This window comes from Coregonus lavaretus, assembly GCF_964263955.1.
Source record: "Coregonus lavaretus genome assembly, chromosome: 8".
NCBI classification, from domain to species: Eukaryota; Metazoa; Chordata; class Actinopteri; order Salmoniformes; family Salmonidae; genus Coregonus; species Coregonus lavaretus.
Genome location: NC_139995.1, coordinates 25,701,895 through 25,724,180, shown reverse-complemented (window position 1 = coordinate 25,724,180; position 22,286 = coordinate 25,701,895). Strand labels below are relative to the sequence as shown.

At 42.9% G+C, this 22,286-nt stretch overlaps 1 protein-coding gene across 1 annotated transcript in view; it reads left to right on the top strand.

Annotated features, from left to right (window-relative positions):
* The window catches only part of LOC311133981 (rho guanine nucleotide exchange factor 10-like protein), a gene marked incomplete at both ends in the record, with an annotated part of 141,111 nt that overhangs the window by 88,115 nt on the left and 30,710 nt on the right, over positions 1-22,286 (top strand). The window contains 2 exons of the mRNA XM_084167606.1: positions 9,968-10,054; positions 21,404-21,618. Of these exons, the coding sequence (XP_084023732.1) occupies positions 9,968-10,054; positions 21,404-21,618 (302 nt within the window). The remainder of the gene's footprint in view (positions 1-9,967; positions 10,055-21,403; positions 21,619-22,286) is intronic.

Below are 22,286 nucleotides of genomic sequence, written 5' to 3'. Positions count from 1 at the left end.
CGATTGACGCCACAGAGAACTCTTGACCCATGGTCCTCTTTTGAAACCCATTCTTCGGGGGACAGTCCATCGCTTTCATCCAGGCGAGCTGGAGCCGCCCGCAATGGCCGCGGGAGCCAGCGGGGATGGAGTGAGCGACATGCGGAAATTGCATGACATTAGCCGGACATGTTGCAATCGGTCAGCGTGCAACTGTGAAGGACACAAGGAAGAGAAAAATCTGTGTTGAGTCACGAATATACGTTTGTGATGTCCTGGCAATGTCAGGCCGCGCTCAAAGCAGAGATATGCAAAACTACTCTCCCACTTCATTCCACTTATTGCCTGATATGATCTGTGGGATAGCCAAAGGAGACAGCCAATCGTTACTCGACAGTCAGTACTTATTAAAATGAAGGAGACATCCCTGGCCAGGCTTAATAATAAGCTGATAGCCATATGTTTAGCCCGGAGCTTTGACCATACTGTGAGCTTAGCTACAGGTCAATGAAGTGTTAAAAACAGAAAGCAGCAGCACCCTATTCAATTCATTCCTACTGCTGCAGATGGTTTAATCATAGTCTTCCAATGACTTTGAATATTCTGAGTTATAGAGGGCTGCAAGCACAGCAGGTGGTTGACACTTTGATCTCCGTCCGTTGACGCTCATGGAATTTAAATCACTGGATAACATTCAGCTCATGAAATGAAAACATGAGCAGTGTGTCTCAACTTTGATCCTGCCATCCTTCTGGGTTAGATTCACTGGAGGATATTGAACAACTAACAAGCAAACACAGGGCTGTCCCTTTGGTGGCAGTGCCATGTGCTCCTTAGACTGGAAGCTGTCTATGGGAGTCTCCAAAAATACTGACACTGACTGTGTGTGTGTGTCTGTGCGTGCATGCACATGTGCTTGTGTGTGTGTGTGTGTTGGTTTATGTTTCGGAAGGGGGCGTTACCTAACTGCCACTGTTCAACTCTAACCCTCTATTGATTACATTCCTGTGAGGTAATCCACTACAGAATACTAAACATGTATCATGCAGTGAACACATCCTATTCTCAAGCACATGCTCAAGGCAGTTTAATGTGTGGGTGGTAATGGTGAATTGCCACACTTGACCTTGATTTGTTTCACACAGTCTTGTCTGCATGTACACAATAAAACCCCTGAAAGTCCGAACCTGCTTAGTTTACTTTACCTGCAGCCATTCCCCAGTAGCAAGTCATTTCAGTTTGACTAGAAATTTAGTTCCTGGCCATCCTGACTGTAGCCTACAGCAATGGGCGAGTGCAGTGAGGGATGCAGTTGGGAGCGAGCGCCAGAGCCAGTCAATTATCAGTTAATAAACAGCGGAGGTTTTCTATTAGTGCCTCTTAGTGCGTGTGAGAGATTGCTATGTGGAATTGGGAGGGGGGCACTGTGACTATGTGGTATTGAGCAGGAAAGGATAGGAGAAGGGAGGGGAGGGGAGGGATGCCTTGGGTGTATTATACCTAAATCCATTGGGTTGCTTTTTCTTGGCTTGTTTTGTTGTTGTAATTCTGAGCTTAAAATATAATACATCTGCAAATAAACTCACAATTCTCTGTTGGGCAGGCCCAAACTGTAAGCTCAGGAATCACACTCCAAACGACAACCCGTAAGTGATGATACAGCACACTTTCCAATAAAGAGAATCCATTACACAAGCAAGGAGGGAGCCAGACAATGCAATGCCTGTCTGCTGCAGTGTGACTTCTCATTGATAACGTTACAGGTCCACAGGGTTCGATATTTGTGCCTCGTAGAAGCGCGCCCAGCGATCGTCACATATCTAATGTGTGGTAAATTTAGACACTGTGGAGTATAGATTTCACAGTGGCTGCACAGGAACTTAACATTAAGGGTTAACACACACGTTCACCTGTGTTTCCCTCAGGAGGAGAACAACATTAATTGGTTCTGGGTAAGTCATCCCTCTCTTGTCGAACCGGAGACAAAAGCCTGACAACACATGCAAACTATATAAAACATGGTTCTATTGTGGACTGTTACCAGTGACAGTACCTTCAATCACAGGCCAGATTATTGGATTTGACAGCAGGTGTTGATGCATATTACTGTCTGGCTGCCATTGATGCAAGATAAAACATGAATGGTGACTATCATAGGGGGGAAGGCCAGTCCCTGATGTTGTGTGTAGGAATATCTATGGCTATACATCCTTCCAGCATGCTGCAGTGCGGCTCTGGCCTACACTAACTTAAGTGGCCACCTGAAGGCGACATATGGGCTGGCCCACCCTTGGGGTAATGGGTGGGGCAGACCCAGTGTCGGGCGTTGGGTCATTGGGAACCGGCAGCTGGGAGACCGCCTTCTCATCGCACCAACAAATCCCCCTTTAATTAGCTCACCTGCTGATCCCCTCTTCCCCGCGTTCCCCAAAGTCCTGCATCAAATCTCCCCTCGATCTGGCTTACCTGCCTCCTTCCATCCATCCATCCTTTCATCCTCCCTCCATCCTCCCCCTCCAACTGGGATCTTTTCTGGTCCCCTCGGCAGACAGCTGTAGTAGACGGTGAGGGAGAGTGGGCTGCTGACTTACAATTGACTTAGCCGAACCTAGATCTTTAAATGGTTCCTCACTGACACCTTATTAGAATTGGCAACCTCAACAGCGGGTGCATCGCTGGAAACTCCACATGCTGCATTTGTACCTGTCGATGCTTCCTGTACGTATACACTACCATTCAAAAGTTTGGGGTCACTTAGAAATGTCCTTGTTTTCGAAAGAAAAGCATTTTTTTTTTTCAATGAACAAAAAAATCAATTTCTTTCGAAAACAAGGACATTTCTAAGTGACCCCAAACTTTTGAACAGTTGTGTGTGTATATATATCATACATACAGTGGGGGAAAAAAGTATTTAGTCAGCCAACAATTGTGCAAGTTCTCCCACATAAAAAGATGAGAGAGGCCTGTAATTTTCATCATAGGTACACGTCAACTATGACAGACAAAATGAGAAAAAAAAATCCAGAAAATCCCATTGTAGGATTTTTAATGAATTTATTTGCAAATTATGGTGAAAAATAAGTATTTGGTCAATAACAAAAGTTTCTCAATACTTTGTTATATACCCTTTGTTGGCAATGACACAGGTCAAACGTTTTCTGTAAGTCTTCACAAGGTTTTCACACACTGTTGCTGGTATTTTGGCCCATTCCTCCATGCAGATATCCTCTAGAGCAGTGATGTTTTAGGGCTGTCGCTGGGCAACACGGACTTTCAACTCCCTCCAAAGATTTTCTATGGGGTTGAGATCTGGAGGCTGGCTAGGCCACTCCAGGACCTTGAAATGCTTCTTACGAAGCCACTCCTTCGTTGCCCGGGCGGTGTGTTTGGGATCATTGTCATGCTGAAAGACCCAGCCACGTTTCATCTTCAATGCCCTTGCTGATGGAAGGAGGTTTTCACTCAATCTCACGATACATGGCCCCATTCATTTTTTCCTTTACACGGATCAGTCGTCCTGGTCCCTTTGCAGAAAAACAGCCCCAAAGCATGATGTTTCCACCCCCATGCTTCACAGTAGGTATGGTGTTCTTTGGATGCAACTCAGCATTCTTTGTCCTCCAAACACGACGAGTTGAGTTTTTACCAAAAAGTTATATTTTGGTTTCATCTGACCATATGACATTCTCCCAATCCTCTTCTGGATCATCCAAATGCACTCTAGCAAACTTCAGACGGGCCTGGACATGTACTGGCTTAAGCAGGGGGACACGTCTGACACTGCAGGATTTGAGTCCCTGGCGGCGTAGTGTGTTACTGATGGTAGGCTTTGTTACTTTGGTCCCAGCTCTCTGCAGGTCATTCACTAGGTCCCCCCGTGTGGTTCTGAGATTTTTGCTCACCGTTCTTGTGATCATTTTGATCCCACGGGGTGAGATCTTGCATGGAGCCACAGATCGAGGGAGATTATCAGTGGTCTTGTATGTCTTCCATTTCCTAATAATTGCTCCCACAGTTGATTTCTTCAAACCAAGCTGCTTACATATTGCAGATTCAGTCTTCCCAGCCTGGTGCAGGTCTACAATTTTGTTTCTGGTGTCCTTTGACAGCTCTTTGGTCTTGGCCATAGTGGAGTTTGGAGTGTGACTGTTTGAGGTTGTGGACAGGTGTCTTTTATACTGATAACAAGTTCAAACAGGTGCCATTAATACAGGTAACGAGTGGAGGACAGAGGAGCCTCTTAAAGAAGAAGTTACAGGTCTGTGAGAGCCAGAAATCTTGCTTGTTTGTAGGTGACCAAATACTTATTTTCCACCATAATTTGCAAATAAATTCATAAAAAATCCTACAATGTGATTTTCTGGATATTTTTTTCTCAATTTGTCTGTCATAGTTGACGTGTACCTATGATGAAAATTACAGGCCTCTCGCATCTTTTTAAGTGGGAGAACTTGCACAATTGGTGGCTGACTAAATACATTTTTTCCCCACTGTACATACATACATGGGACAGAAGGGCTATATATAGAAGGACAGTTCTGATAGAGTAGGGATCCGTTTAGCATTAGCTGACTTTCTCCAGAGAGTGCTTACAGACAAAACAAACTCTGACTGTGAAGATTGCCTGCAAAGGCCAGTGGTCTCCGGTGACTGATAAAAGCCACTGTCTGCAGCCCACAAAAACCACTAGCATCCCATCGCTATGCTGCTGTCCCTCTGCTTCAGCTACCAGCCTCTTCCTCTTAACTGCAGGGCTTCCATATGGGGCCATATTATTACCGGCGTTTAATTACCAATCAAAAAACAGCTCACTCCTCGTAGCTAGCCAAGAGGGAGAGAGGGAGAGAGAGAGAGACGTGGGCTCTATAAGCAGAGAGAGGGAGAGAGGAACAAAGGGGAGGCAGAGCAAGAGATTGATGGAGAGAGACTGTGCATCTGCGTGATGAATGTGAATAGATGTAGAGAGACCGAGGGGATGTGGAGGAACGCACTCGCTGGACAGATGGGCAGAAGCAGTCATCTGTCCAGCATTATTTTTTTGGGGGTGTGTATTGTGTTTACAAACACACCCTGCAAGGGAGAGAGGGAGGGACTTGGCAAGTGAATGTTATAAATTACCCATGATTGATGTTTCCTGCCTTGGGGACAACAGTATATGGTGTGCTGCGTCCATAGCTGACCTAGTTGAGCCACATTCCCACCCCAGCACCACACAATTAGATGTTTCGTCTGCCACGTGGCCCAGCATCACCACCACAAATAAACATTCCCTCACGGCCATAACTATAGTGCTGGTCAGGGAGGCTGCGTGCCCACAGTGCTTTGTCTCATGGGGACACTAAGGACGAGAAGCAGCTATTCATTGGCCAACACTGAAAGCCTCGGGCCTAAGACTGCTGTTGTTGCTGTTATTCTCTGAATGTCTATTTCCATTGTTTTACTACTGACTCATAGATCTGAGAGCTGTGCTTTTCTAAGCCAGTTATAGCCCTTGTATTGCAGCGATTCATACTGCTCCAACTCTGGACTGGTCTGTTATGGTCAGGGTAAATGTCACACTCCTATAGCACTTACATACCTCCAGTGGATTCCCTGTTTTTCATGTACTGTATACTGTACCTTCCCAAACTTTTTAGTAATAGAAAATGAGTTGATGCTGAAGGGGGCTTTTCAACATCCATTCATACCCATATACATCTTAATTCAGGAGCAACATGGCTGTAAGTGTTCTGCAGGTCCCAGGTACTAGCTGTGCTCTTTCAATTGTGAGGGTGCAAATAGCACAAACCAAGTACATGTACATTTATTGTATTTGAGGGGTTGTTGAGAAACAGAAGCTACAGATGGCTGTGGGCAGTAGGTATGAGAGATCTGTGTAGCAGTGAAAGGGCAAGGGTGCTATGATAACCGAGTGCATCCTCCCGAGTGGCGCAGTGGTCTAAGGCACTGCATCGCAGTGCTAGCTGTGCCACTAGAGATCCTGGTTCGAATCCAGGCTCTGTCGTAGCCGGCCGCGACCGGGAGACCCATGATGCGGCGCACAATTGGCCCAGGGTAGGGGAGGGAATGGCCGGCAGGGGATGTAGCTCAGTTGGTAGAGCATGGCATTTGCAACGCCAGGGTTGTGGGTTCGATAAAATAATGTATGCGCTAACTGTAAGTCGCTCTGGATAAGAGTGTCTGCTAAATGACTAAAATGTAAATGTAAAAATAACAGTAGGAGCTATGGAGACCATAGTTCAAACTCTGACCAGGTACAGTATGTTAGCCCACTCTACCTATTTTAGACAGTCCACTATTATGATTGGCATCCTACCAAATGAAAAGCTTTAAAGAAATATCCCACATCCGTGTCTTTGTTTATTTCAACATGAAACAGTGGGTCCCCATCAATTTCCCATTTTTGGTGGTACAGTCATTTTGTCAGTTGGAGAACTGTGCTGTGAGTGCTGCTTGAAAGGAAGTTACCAATATGAAAAGAGCGGCCATTTTAGACTGAGCTGTTTATTCAAATGTTAAAAAACACCTGTCAGACTCCAGGGAAATAAACGTCACTCACAGGTTGACAACTTAGAGCTGCTTGATAGAGCTGCTGGACATGGTAACACGTGTTGACGATGGAACACGTGAATTGATACCACACCATTGAGAAACGGGCCTATGTCTTGGCTGAATCTAATCCTCTTACAGGGCTCTATAAGACGATCCAGATGTGTAGAGTCGATCCCAAGGGAAGTCATTCTCCATCTAGAAGAGCAACTGAACCTAAACCATATGGGGATGAATATTTAATTATCTAAATGAACAAAACAATATATAATATTCAGCAGCGTTGCATGGGTAAAATCCCTGGGGAAGCCAGAAAAGAAAGCCATATTACAACCTATGTGTTGTGATAATTGCGTTGTTTGCTTTATAACCTGTTAGTTCATATACCTTATGACAGTGATATATAGGCCTAAGGCCGAGACAATAAGAAGACACAGTGGCAGAATAAATTCAACCACACCTTTGTTTCATCACAAAACCGAAGAGCAACCTCTGTCTGGAGAAGTCCACAAAGCATATTGTATGTAACAAACAGTTACATGACCTACAGCATGGTCAAGTAAGTTCATGTTTCAGACATTTTTGAACTACTGAACAACTATTGATTTAGAACCACGGAGAGTTACTGCACATTGCAAAGAGAACAGGAGCTGTCTACACTATTCCAGCACCATTTAAACTTCAACATCATCAAATCACCTACATATGCTTAGTCTAATACAGTGACAACATAAAGATACCAAAAACAATTTAGTACAATCAACGTAAGCTAAATATGATTTGGCTGTCCATGGTTCTGATTTCTGGGTGTGTGCAAGTACAAAAAACATGTTGATTCACCCTACTTGTAGAGAAACGCCAATGCCATCTTCCTCTCTTTCATGTTGACGAAACGGTCTATGACTCCATCATACAGTACACGCTTTGAGTTTTGTTGTCCTAGGCTACCTGGCTAAAATGCTTGCTCTCTAGCCTAACTTCCTTTCGTGGGCAATGATGAGTCAGCTACTTAACATTAGCCCACTACATCTAGCTACATATTGAACTTCCATCCTCTCAGGCAAGGGGCACTATTAATGAATATATGAAATGATCAGAATTGCCTTAATAATCATTGGCCAGTACGGAGAATTAAGTAAAACCACAAGTCCAAATCCCTATCTCCATGCATGGCTAATTTAGGAAAGGGCCAATTGTAGCTAGCTAGCTAGCCACTGGAGGGCAACAACACAATGAGATGCAACAATTCCAAGTTTTTTCTGTCAATTACGTTTTTCTCTCAATGAGATGAGATTGGTGTGAAGCCAAATCCAAACTAGCTTCCCTTGACACTTTTCTTTGGATGTGCCAGCTCCATTCACAGTTGAGCTCACTCAGTTTAGCTCAACGCTTATTGGCTATTATTGTATTCTTTTTTTAATAAAGGGAGGCCAAATGCTCGCTGGCTTCCCTTGCATTCAATGCTACAGGCGGCAACAATGTCATGCTATTGGCAGCATCAGATAGACGCTACAGGCAGCATCAGATAGATGGGCTACATATACAGTGGGGAAAAAATTATTTATCCAGCCACCAATTGTGCAAGTTCTCCCACTTAAAAAGATGAGAGAGGCCTGTAATTTTCATTATAGGTACACGTCAACTATGACAGACAAAATGAGATTTTTTTTCTCCAGAAAATCACATTGTAGGATTTTTAATGAATTTATTTGCAAATTATGGTGGAAAATAAGTATTTGGTCAATAACAAAAGTTTCTCAATACTTTGTTATATACCCTTTGTTGGCAATGACACAGGTCAAATGTTTTCTGTAAGTCTTCACAAGGTTTTCACACACTGTTGCTGGTATTTTGGCCCATTCCTCCATGCAGATCTCCTCTAGAGCAGTGATGTTTTGGAGCTGACGCTGGGCAACACAGACTTTCAACTCCCTCCAAAGATTTCTATGGGGTTGAGATCAGGAGACTGGCTAGGCCACTCCAGGACCTTGAAATGCTTCTTACGAAGCCACTCCTTCGTTGCCCGGGCGGTGTGTTTGGGATCATTGTCATGCTGAAAGACCCAGCCATGTTTCATCTTCAATGCCCTTGCTGATGGAAGGAGGTTTTCACTCAAAATCTCACGATACATGGCCCCATTCATTCTTTCCTTTACACGGATGATTCGTCCTGGTCCCTTTGCAGAAAAACAGCCCCAAAGCATGATGTTTCCACCCCCATGCTTCACAGTAGGTATGGTGTTCTTTGGATGCAACTCAGCATTCTTTGTCCTCCAAAGACGACGAGTTGAGTTTTTACCAAAAAGTTCTATTTTGGTTTCATCTGACCATATGACATTCTCCCAATCCTCTTCTGGATCATCCAAATGCACTCTAGCAAACTTCAGACGGGCCTGGACATGTACTGGCTTAAGCAGGGGGACACGTCTGGCACTGCAGGATTTGAGTCCCTGGCGGCGTAGTGTGTTACTGATGGTAGGCTTTGTTACTTTGGTCCCAGCTCTCTGCAGGTCATTCACTAGTTCCCCCCGTGTGGTTCTGGGATTTCTGCTCACCGTTCTTGTGATCATTTTGACCCCACGGGGTGAGATCTTGCGTGGAGCCCCAGATCGAGGGAGATTATCAGTGGTCTTGTATGTCTTCCATTTCCTAATAATTGCTCCCACAGTTGATTTCTTCAAACCAAGCTGTTTACCTATTGCAGATTCAGTCTTCCCAGCCTGGTGCAGGTCTACAATTTTGTTTCTGGTGTCCTTTGACAGCTCTTTGGTCTTGGCCATAGTGGAGTTTGGAGTGTGACTGTTTGAGGTTGTGGACAGGTGTCTTTTATACTGATAACAAGTTCAAACAGGTGCCATTAATACAGGTAACGAGTGGAGGACAGAGGAGCCTCTTAAAGAAGAAGTTACAGGTCTGTGAGAGCCAGAAATCTTGCTTGTTTGTAGGTGACCAAATACTTATTTTCCACCATAATTTGCAAATAAATTCATTCAAAATCCTACAATGTGATTTTCTGGAAAAAAAAATCTAATTTTGTCTGTCATAGTTGACGTGTACCTATGATGAAAATTACAGGCCTCTCTCATCTTTTTAAGTGGGAGAACTTGCACAATTGGTGGCTGACTAAATACTTTTTTCCCCCACTGTACAGCGACAGAGGGGCGCAGATTCGCTCGCTCGAATGCTTTTTCCTGTGAGATTCAGCCTCTTGTAAATTGGCATGTCTATGTTCATCCTCTTACACTGCCTCCCTCGGTCCAGAACCATCTAATTACTGCTGTCAGAGCAGTTAGTTACTTTCAGGAAAGATAAGTTATTAAATGTTTATTTTTTTATTTTGGGGGGGGTACATTTTTGGGGAAGCCTGGCTTCCCTTGGCACCCATGAACGTCATTGGTTATATTTATGGTTGCTTAATATTTGTTTTGTCTCCTTTTCAGCTTGAAGCTGCTGTTCACAATCCGGTACAGTGTGCTCTGCTGGGCTTCTCTGCAGTGAGCACCTTGCTACCTCAAGGCTACCTCTGGGTGAGTGACACATGCAGTGCTTACAGGCACACACACACATCCACGCATGCACATAAACTCATACGTGCACACACACACACAGGCAAGCACGCGCACACGCACACCAAAGTATTTAACAACCTTTAACCATTACACCTTTTGATACAATTATTATTCTGTAATATTATATTTATATTTGCCTAAGGATTGTTCACATCCTTTCATCTAAAATACAAAATATTTACCAATTAAAGGGATAAAAAGGGGATTTTCTTTCCAAAAACAATTGTCGACATGGAAACTGACCCTTCACTTTCATAAACGCTCTTAGTAAAAAAGGTGCTATCTAGAACCTAAAAGGGTTCTTCGGCTGTCCCCATAGGATAACCCTTTGAATAACTATTTTGGGTTCCAAGGAGGAACCCTTTTGGTTCCAGGTAGAACCCTTTTGGGTTCCATGTAGAGCCCTTTCCAAAGAGGGTTCTACATGGAACCAAAAAGGGTTCTACCTGAAACCAAAAAGGGTTCTCCTATGGGGACAGCTGAAGAAGAGTGTAGTATACCAGAGTGTGGGAGAAAGAAAAGACTGCAGAGGGGTTTTGTGATGAGTGGAGCAAATTTCACTGGCAGACAAAAGTGCCACAATCCCTGGACTTGTTGGAATTTAGCTGGATTTAAAAGAGGACCACTTTCTGTCAAAAACCATGCCTCAGAAAATAATCTGTTAATCTTAGTTTCATTTTTTGGTGCCCCATCCTTTCTGGGAAGGATGGGCAATTGATGGGGTAATCCTCCTAAAGTAGGTGGATAAATCAGGTGGATAAATCGTGTGGATAAGGCCAGACAGTGGAAGCCCTCTAGGACCGAGCTATAAAGGCTGTGCTCCCTGTCTGGGACTTCATTGTTTTAGTGGTTATTCTGAAGACTCTGGACTCTACCCACACACTCACACAACTTACACTGACACTCCAACACACACACACACACACACACACACACACACACACACTACATACGCCCACACACACATAACATTCACACACATGCATACTGACGGCACACACACACACACACACACACTCTCCACATACACTGCTGCTATTGTCTATTATCTATCCTGTTGCCTAGTCACTTTACCCCTACCTACAGTATATGTACAGTACATAGCTACCTCAATTACCTCATACCCCTGCACATCGATATATAGCCATGTTATTTTCTATTTTTGTATTAACTCTGTATTTATTCCTCGTGTCACTATTTCAATTTTTATCTTAAACTCGGCAATGTTGGAAAAGGACCCGTAAGTAAGCATTTCACTGTTAGTCTACACCTGTTGTCTATGAAGTATGTGGCAAATACAATTTGATTTTTAGAGGACTAGGGCCTGTCTATCCCCGAGGGGGAGGGGGTATACATGGTTTGCATCCCAAAGGGCACACTATTCCCTATTTAGTCGAATACTTTTGACCAGGGCCCATAGGGCTCAGGTCAAAAGTAGTACACTAAAATGTTGGTAATAGAATGACATTTGGGATGCATCCATGCCTTTTAGAGGACAATGATGTTTGTGTGGAAGAGACTACACTCTATTTACATTTTACATTTTAGTCATTTAGCAGACGCTCTTATCCAGAGCGACTTACAGTTAGTGAGTGCATAAATTTTTCATACTTGACCTTGAATATGCACCAGAAACCACAATAGTAGTAGACTTTATCATTACTGACCTTGTTTTACTCCCAATATTTTTTTGTTGAAGAGACCACAGCACATTGTGTTTTCATTCACTCCACTGGCGCACCCAGCTGGCGCATTGGGCATCAACAAAGGCTCTTTGGCCATCTTCTCCACTGTGCCCAACTCAATGTACAGTACTTAAAGAATAAATAAATAACAATGATTTAAGTGTTTTGCAATGTTTTGGCAACATTGACCTTGGTCACAGACCTTTCTATGTTTATTTTCAAGGAGGTCAATAGTAGGTCAATAGACCTACACAGTGTGCTGGAGTCTCAGTTGTTGCATATCCTACACATTGTGATCTTTAATTCAGGTCTACAACCTTTTTTCGGTTGTGTCTTATTAATGAAGGTTTGAGAAACAGTGCTTTACTGATACATGCCCATGCAATGTTGGTTATGTTAGCTCGCCAAACACAATATCCTTTACACACATGCTTGAGAATGTCAAGTGCTGGAGTTATGTAGGCCAAATGTGTGACAGGTTGCAACACATTATCAAGTTTTGCGAACAGTCCAGCATCAACTGTTACCTACCATGCAATCATCACAGATAACTTTTCAAACAGCATACATCTTCACCTAAGTAAGTGTTCTTCCCAAGCTACTGTATGTCACATGCCTGTAATTTATTCCCTAACAACATCCCAAAGTTAGGATTTTTTTTTTTTTTAAGATACACAATATCATAATAAGAGCCAGTGGTTCCATGAATAAACAACTAGTCGGGCGCTCTGCTCCCCTCTGCTCACTCCCCCACTTGTCTCAGATCTACCTCCCTGGCAGGCTTGTCAAATGAGGGATGACACTAATCATGTTAAAGTGAGATGGGCTGGTGGGATTTCTGCTGGCTTTGATCACGGTAATGACATTGTTTCTAATCAGTCTGATTCACATGCATTTCCCTGTTTGCCTACATTGGCCGCTTCACTCCCCTTCTCTGACTGGTGTATCTCCCCCTTATACCATAAATGACCTCTCCTCTTACCCCCGTCCTCAGCCACTCCAGAATTCAGACAGGTTCAGATTATAACATGGTAAACAAAGCAGGACTGAAACAGAATAAGAGATAATATTTTACTGCTGTCAGAGCAGTTAGTTACTTTCAGGAAGTTCCTGCTGCACTCTGACAAAACAACAGAACTCTGGCCAGGGCACGACTCCAGATATCTATTCCCACAAACAAGTAGTGATGAGTTTGTCAGGGCATAGTCATTTCACTGGGTCTGTGGAGGAATTGGATAGAGAAGGACAGGGGCAGTTGGATGTGTGACTGCTTAAGTGTAGGAGAATGTGGGAGTTGGGATTGCTTCAGGCTGTGGTTACACAGAGCCACTTGTCTTGAAGCTTTGTTTTCGGGGAGCTCGTATCTATAGTTTTCCCTGTGCAACAGTCCATTATTATACAAATCTAACAAATGATTGCATGCAAATAAGGCCAGGGAGGGGAGGCGAAAGGAGCTAAAGACTATATTTATCCCATGTCTTACACACATAATGTGACTCCTGTGGAAAATCCATCTTTGCTATTCAGTGTCAGTTTTTGGGAGGGACATTACACTTCAGTTGGACAGTTGCACCAGTCCCATAGAGAGAAAAACAGCTTGGAGAATCCTGTTGAAAATCCATGACGACTTCACTTAATGATTGGAGAGTGTGATTTGGAGCCTCCAAATTGAAATTGCTACAGCTCAAGGTTTACCCCCTTCCTCTCTTCCCTTCCCCTATCGTGACATTGGCAGGCTTGACACAAGGCCAAAATTTGATTTGAGCTATTATTAGATTTATTAGGATCCCCATTAGCCGATGCCAATGGTGACAGCTAGTCTTACTGGGGTTCGACACATAACGAAAAATACATTACAGACAAAATACTTTACAATTTAAATACATTTAAAAACATGAACTTGTAGTGTGTGTGTGTGTGCATCTATCAGTTACACATACATGTCATTACGTACACACAACAATTAGGTCACATGGGGGAGAGGTGTTGTACAATGAGGGGTTACTTTATTTGTTTTTTGAAACCAGGTTTGCTGTTCACTTGCGCTATATAAGATGGAAGGGAGTTCCATGCACTCTCTGTATAATACTGTATGTTTCCTTGAATTTGTTCTGTGAAAAGACCCCAGGTGGCATGTCTGGTGGGGTAAGTGTGTGTGTCAGTGTTGTGTGTAAGTTGACTGTGCAAACAATTTAGAATTTCCAACACATTAATGTTTCTTATAAAAACAAGAAGTGACGCAGTTAGTCTTTCCTCAACTCTTAGCCAAGAGAGACTGGCATGCATAGTATTAATATTAGCCCTCTGATTACAATGAAGAGCAAGATGTGCCACTCTGTTCTGGGTCAGCTGCAGCTTAATTAGGTCTTTCTTTGCAGCACTTGACCATATGATTGGACAATAGTCAAGATAAGATCAAACTAGAGCCTGCAGGACTTGCTTTGTGGAGTGTGGTGTCAAAAAAGCAGAGTATCTCTTTATTACGGACAGACCTCTCCCCGTCTTTAGAACCATTGAATCTATATGTTTTGACCATGACAGTTTGCAATCTAAGGTAACGCCAAGTAATTTAGTCTGCTCAACTTGTTCAACAGCCACACCATTCATTACCAGATTCAGCTGAGGTCTAGTACTTTGGGAATGATTTGTACCAAATACAATGCTCCAGTTTATTACTGACCACCCATTCCAAAACAGACTGCAACTCTTTGTTAATGGTTTGAGTTACTTCATTAGCTGTAGTTGCTGATGTGTATATGGTTGAATCATCAGCATACATGGATACACATGCTCTGTTTAATGCCAGTGGCAGGTCATTGGTAAAAATAGAAAAGAGTAGAGGGCCTAGAGAGCTGCCCTGCGGTACACTACACTTTACATGTTTGACATTAGAGAAGCTTCCATTAAAGAAAACCATCTGAGTTATATTAGATAGATAGCTCTGAATCCATGATATGGCAGAGGTTGAAAAGCCATACATTTTCTCAACAACAGGTTATGGTCAATAATATCAAAGGCTGCACTGAAATCTAACATGTGGTCAAACACAATTTCTTCCCCAACAGTTTGCTAAGAGCTGGCAGCAAGCTGATAGGTCTGCTGTTAGAACCAGTAAAGGCCACTTTACCACTCTTGGGTAGCGGAATGACTTTGGCTTACATTTACATTTTCATTTACGTCATTTATCCAGAGCGACTTACAAATTGGTGCATTCACCTTATAGCCAGTGGGATAACCACATTACATATATATATATATATATATATATATATATATATATATATATATATATATATATAATATATATATATATATATATATATATATTTTTTTTTTTCTTGTTTCATAATGTTTTTCTATAAAAAAAAAATATTTGTATTATTATTATTATTATTTTTTTTTTTTGGGGGGGGGGGTTGGGGTAAGGGAGGGGTAGAAGGATTACTTTATCCTATCCCAGGTATTCCTTAAAGAGGTGGGGTTTCAAATGTCTCCGGAAGGTGGTGAGTGACTCCGCTGTCCTGGCGTCGTGAGGGAGCTTGTTCCACCATTGGGGTGCCAGAGCAGCGAACAGTTTTGACTGGGCTGAGTGGGAACTATGCTTCCGCAGAGGAAGGGGAGCCAGCAGGCCAGAGGTGGATGAATGCAATGCCCTCGTTTGGGTGTAGGGCCTGATCAGAGCCTGAAGGTACGGAGGTGCCGTTCCCCTCACAGCTTCCCTCCAGGCCTGAGGACAAAGACTTTCCTCTATGCTCAGATTAAAGATATGACAGATAGGAATGGCTATAGAGTCAAGTACAATCCTTAGTAGTTTTCCATCTAAGTTGTCAATGCCAGTACCAACTTTACAAAATTCGAACTTACAATGCTTTTCTTTCAGTATTTGTTTTTTTTTATGCATGAGTACGATGGCTCATTGTTCGTTGTTGGCATTTCCTGCCTAAGTTTGCCCACTTTGCCAATGAAGTAATCATTAAAACAATTGGCAACATCAAATGTTTTTTTGATAAATAAACCGTCTGATTCGATGAAACATGGAGTTGAATTTGTCTTTCTGCCCATAATTTCATTTAAAGTACTCCAAAGTATTTTCCCCATCATTCTTTATATCATTGATCTTGACTTCATAATACAGTTTCTTCTTCTTTTTGTTGAGTTTAGTCAGACCTGTGCAGCCAGACTTATTAGCCACTCCTTTTGCCCCATCTCTTTCAACCATACAGTTTTTCAATTTCTCATCTATCCATGGAGCCTTAACAGTTCTAACAATCATTTTCTTAACAGGTCCATGTTTATCAATAATTGGAAGAAGCAATTTCATAAATTCATCAAGTGCAGCGTCTGGATGCTCCTTATTAATCACATCAGACCAACACATCTTTTTTTTTACATCATCCACATAAGAGTCACAGCTAAATATTTTGTTTGACCTCTTATATACTATTTTAGGCCCCGCTTTTGGAACTGGGGCTTTCCTGGATATAGCCACTATATTGTGATCACTGCATCCAATGGGTACGGAAACAGCTTTAGAACAAAGTTCTACAGTATTTTTTTTTAGTGTGTAGATCAGCTTTAATATTGTAGATAGATTGTAACTTCCATCAATGTAATTGTCTGCATCATTTCCAAGTTCTACAGTATTAGTAAAAATGTGATCAATACATGTGGATGATCTTGTTCCTGTAGTGTTTGGAAACGCCCTGGTAAGTTGATTAATAACCTGAACCAGATTTAAAGGCACTGGTTACAGTGAGAAGCTTCCTATTGAGTGGACAGTTTGATGAAAACCAGTCAATATTCAGGTCCCCAAGAAAGTAGACCTCTCTGTTTACTTCACATACACTATCAAGCATTTCACACATATTATTTAGATAATGACTGTTAGCACTCGGTGACCTATAGCAACACCCCAAAAGAAAAGGCTTTAGATGAAAACCAGTCAATATTCAGGTCCCCAAGAAAGTAGACCTCTCTGTTTACATCACATACACTATCAAGCTTTTCACACATATTATTTAGAACTTGGTGGCCTACAGGGACACCCCAAAAGAAAAGGCTGTAGATGTGCCAGGTGAACCTGCAACCACAACACTTCAATAACACTTGACATAAGATCTTCTCTAAGCATTACAGGGATATGGCTCTGAATATATACAGCAACACCTCCCCCCTAAGCATTCCTGTCTCTTCTATAGATGTTTATACTTGTATATAATATGAGTGTGATACTTGCAGAATCAATCCTCTATTCAGTCTGGCAGCCACTCAAGCCTACAGCAGAGAGTGTGGAACCCAGAGTGGGAGTGGGGGATGATTGAGGCCGGTTTTGATTATTTATTTATTTTTATTTCACCTTTATTTAACCAGGTAAGCCAGTTGAGAACAACTTCTCATTTACAACTGCGACCTGGCCAAGATAAAGCAAAGCAGTGCAATAAAAACAACAACACAGAGTTACATATGGGGTAAAAAAACATAAAGTCAAAAAATACAACAGAAAATATATATACAGTGTGTGCAAATGTAGCAAGTTATGGAGGTAAGGCAATAAATAGGCTATAGTGCAAAATAATTACAATTAGTATTAACACTGGAATGCTAGATGTGCAAGGGATTATGTGCAAATAGAGATACTGGGGTGCAAAAGAGCAAAATAAATAACAATATAGGGATGAGGTAGTTGGGTGGGCTAATTTCAGATGGGCTGTGTACAGGTGCAGTGATCGGTAAGGTGCTCTGACAACTGATGCTTAAAGTTAGTGAGGGAGATAAGTGTATCCAGCTTCAGAGATTTTTGCAATTAGTTCCAGTCATTGGCAGCAGAGAACTGGAAGGAATGGCGGCCAAAGGAGGTGTTGGCTTTGGGGATGACCAGTGAGATATACCTGCTGGAGCTCAGACTACGGGTGGGTGCTGCTATGGTGACCAATGAGCTAAGATAAGGTGGGGATTTGCCTAGCAGTGATTTATAGATGGCCTGGAGCCAGTGGGTTTGACGACGAACATGTAGTGAGGACCAGCCAACAAGAGCGTACAGGTCACAGTGGTGGGTAGTGTATGGGGCTTTGGAGACAAAACGGATGGCACTGTGATAGACTACATCCAATTTGCTGAGTAGAGTGTTGGAGGCTATTTTGTAAATGACATCGCCGAAGTCAAGGATCAGTAGGATAGTCCGTTTTACGAGGGCATGTTTGGCAGCATGAGTGAAGGAGGCTTTGTTGCGAAATAGGAAGCTGATTCTAGATTTAACTTTGGATTGGAGATTCTTCATGTGAGTCTGGAAGGAGAGTTTACAGTCTAACCAGACACCTAGGTATTTGTAGTTGTCCACATACTCTAGGTCAGACCCGTCAAGAGTAGTGATTCTAGTCGGGTGGGCGGGTGCCAGCAGCGTTCGATTGAAGAGCATGCATTTAGTTTTACTAGTGTTTAAGAGCAGTTGGAGGCTACTGAAGGAGTGTTGTATGGCATTGAAGCTCGTTTGGAGGCTTGTTAACACAGTGTCCAATGAAGGGCCAGATGTATACAAAATGGTGTCGTCTGCGTAGAGGTGGATCTGAGAGTCACCAGCAGCAAGAGCGACATCATTGATATACACGGAGAAAAGAGTCGGCCCAAGAATTGAACCCTGTGGCACCCCCATAGAGACTGCCATAGGTCCAGACAACAGGCCCTCCGATTTGACACATTGAACTCTATCTGAGAAGTAGTTGGTGAACCAGGCGAGGCAGTCATTTGAGAAACCAAGGCTATTTAGTCTGCCAATAAGAATGCGGTGGTTGACAGAGTCGAAAGCCTTGGCCAGGTCGATGAAGACGGCTGCACAGTACTGTCTATTATCGATCGCGGTTATAATATCGTTTAGGACCTTGAGCGTGGCTGAAGTGCACCCATGACCAGCTCGGAAACCGGATTGCATAGCGGAGAAGGTACGGTGGGATTCGAAATGGTCGGTGATCTGTTTGTTAACTTGGCTTTCAAATACTTTCGAAAGGCAGGGCAGGATGGATATAGGTCTGTAACAGCTTGGATCTAGAGTGTCACCCCCTTTGAAGAGGGGGATGACCGCGGCAGCTTTCCAATCTCTGGGGATCTCAAACGTTATGAAAGAGAGGTTGAACAGGCTAGTAATAGAGGTTGCGACAATTTCGGTGGCTAGTTTTAGAAAGAAAAGGTCCAGATTTTCTAGCCCAGCTGATTTGTAGGGGTCCAGATTTTGCAGCTCTTTCAGAACATCAGAACATCAGTTATGTCAGGTCCGCTCTCTTGTTTTGTCAGGGATTGTTATATATACAGTGAGGGAAAAAAGTATTTGATCCCCTGCTGATTTTGTACGTTTGCCCACTGACAAAGACATGATCAGTCTATAATTTTAATGGTAGGTTGATTTGAACAGTGAGAGACTGAATAACAACAAAACAATCCAGAAAAACGCATGTCAAAAATGTTATAATTTGATTTGCATTTTAATGAGGGAAATAAGTATTTGACCCCTCTGCAAAACATGACTTAGTACTTGGTGGCAAAACCCTTGTTGGCAATCACAGAGGTCAGACGTTTCTTGTAGTTGGCCACCAGGTTTGCGCACATCTCAGGAGGGATTTTGTTCCACTCCTCTTTGCAGATCTTCTCCAACTCATTAAGTTTTCGAGGCTGACGTTTGGCAACTCGAACCTTCAGCTCCCTCCACAGATTTTCTATGGGATTAAGGTCTGGAGACTGCTTTGGCCACTCCAGGACCTTAATGTGCTTCTTCTTGAGCCACTCCTTTGTTGCCTTGGCTGTGTGTTTTGGGTCATTGTCATGCTGGAATACCCATCCACGACCCATTTTCAATGCCCTGGCTGAGGGAAGGAGGTTCTCAACCAAGATTTGACGGTACATGGCCCCGTCCATCATCCCTTTGATGCGGTGAAGTTGTCTTGTCCCCTTAGCAGAAACCCCCCCCCAAAGCATAACGTTTCCACCTCCATGTTTGATGGTGGGGATGGTGTTCTTGGGGTCATAGGCAGCATTCCTCCTCCTCCAAACACGGCGAGTTAAAATTATAGACTGATCATTTCTTTGTCAGTGGGCAGACATACAAAATCAGCAGGGGATCAAATACTTTTTTCCCTCACTGTATATATATATATTTTAGATGGAATGCTACTTGTGGCTCACTCAGAGTGTGTTGGTGAACAAGCTATGTTGAACTAAGCCCCTGTAGACACGATGGACAATTGGTAAAGGAACACCCTGTAGACACTATGGACTATGGGTAAAGGAACACCATTAACATACAACCACTGGTCAATGTGCACCCCCTCCTAATGACCAATAACCTTGTCCCATTCTGTCCGTTCTGTGAAGATGAGTTTTAATTGGGTCACCTTGTCGTCCGATTCAACAGTCAACTGCTGTATTTCATCCCTTCATTGGGATTGAGTTTGTCATTGCTCAGTCCCCGCCTCAAGCATTAGATCAATCATCATCTTAAAGAAAACCCTCAATTGTCAAGTGATGCACAGCCTTTCAAAGTATTTTTTTAAAAATCTCTCTGTTCTCCATTGATGAAAAGATGTCAGAGTTTTAGAAATTGTTTGATGTTCTAGAGATGACATTGTGAATCCATTACAGTCTGTGTTCTCTGAATCTGAGGGATATTTAAAAGTGAGGGAGGACTATAGACAGGATTTGAAAGGATATTTGATTTTAACTTTAGTCTTTGCTGAAACTGCCTGGAACTGCTGGCAGAGCTAAGAGGAATTACAGAAGACGACGTGTTCTCCATCTTCTGAAATTCTATCAAGACTTGCATATTGTAAGTGTGAGCAAGTAACTCAAAAAGATGGCCCATAGTCTCATATGCAACATATTTCTCAACCACCATCCACCCAGACCCTATTCGCCTGTGCTGTGTTAAGGTGCCCGCATACTAGGTTCGGTTTGCTCCTAGCAGAACTCGGCTTGGCGAAGCTAACTTCTGTGCCTCTTGCACTCCCCTAAAAGACCGCTTAAAAAACAAGAAAGAAGCAGAAATATTACTGTTTGTCCCCCTTGAGCCACCGTAGAAACAACATAGACGTAACACTTCCTCAAAATAGTCAGAATTCATCTAAATAAATCAAGACATCTGTAATTAATTTGGACATTTTTGCAGAGAAGGTCTTAGTCGCACAATGTATCATTAACTAAGATGTTTGGTGCAGTATTTCTCAAGTGAAATTTTTTTCTCTGAAAACTATAAGTCTCTCGTTGAATGACAACAAAGTACTGTTGAACAATCACCGACGAAGGGGGCGTAGACTTCGGCTACCGAACTTGGACTTGCCTCAAGAAGAAATGTCGAACAGCTGGAAGAAAACCCCTGCCGAACACCAAAGTGAATAGAAATTGACACAGAAATAGACGTGGCGCACACGTGGGATGTTCCCCAATGCTGGAAGGGGGGCCTGAGTGAAAAAGTTTGGGAACCCCTGCTCTAGGTGACTAGTGCAGGACTATCTTAATGACGTTAAATACCCAACTTTCCTCTCTGTAGGTAGCCAGTAAGGAGTATCCCACCATTTCTCTCTGCAGGTGACTAGTGGATGAGTATTTTACTGACCTTAGATACCCACTTTTCTCTCTGCAGGTGGCCAGTGGAGGAGATGTCACCCAGGGGCAGGTGGAGATCTTCTCCCTGAACAGGCCCACACTGCGCCCAGTGAAGAGCCTCCAGGTGGGGGCCCCAGTCAGGTGTCTGGAGTATGTGCCTGAACCCAGCCCCTCAGAGGAGGTGGAGGCTGTGACCTTCAGGAGCCCTACTGGGGTGGGGAACACCATCTGTTTGGGACTAGATGATGGAAGGTGAGGTGAACACAGCTCTTAGAGAAATGGTCAAATAAGTAGTGTGAGTTACACAGCAATATTATTGTATTTACTATTGTTGGTATCACCACTATCATCCTACTTCCGAAGTCAATTTGTTTTCACAGAGAGTCATAATCTGTATTCAATTTATGTAAGGCTACTATCAGACTAGCAATAGTAGATCGGACCAAGAAATCAGAGTTGATTTCATACACTTCGAATCCTGGCGCACAGCCATTTCTTATTTTCCCATCTACTGTCTATATTTTCAGATTTCTACTGCATGTAATCGAGGAATATTTTAATCTCAGAATCTGTCACAGTCCTGGTGATTGCATTACTTTCTCAGACCGAGAAAACACTCTTCTTGCATTTGAGATGCAAGATATTGCCAGTTTACTGTATTTATTTTCTTTGCAAATGTTTCTGTTATTCATTTGGGCACCAGAATAAAATTAAATGTGTGCCATTTATTTGTTTATGTTAACTCATTCACTCTTGTATATTTGACCTGAGATGAGAGAAAAGACCACTGATGTGTATATACCCTGGATGACCGACAGGGGGGCGCTGTATTGAAGCCACTGCACAGCCATCTTGGTACTCCTCCTCTATTGTAAAAAAACAAAAAAGCTATAGAAATGCATTTATTAATGTTTACATTC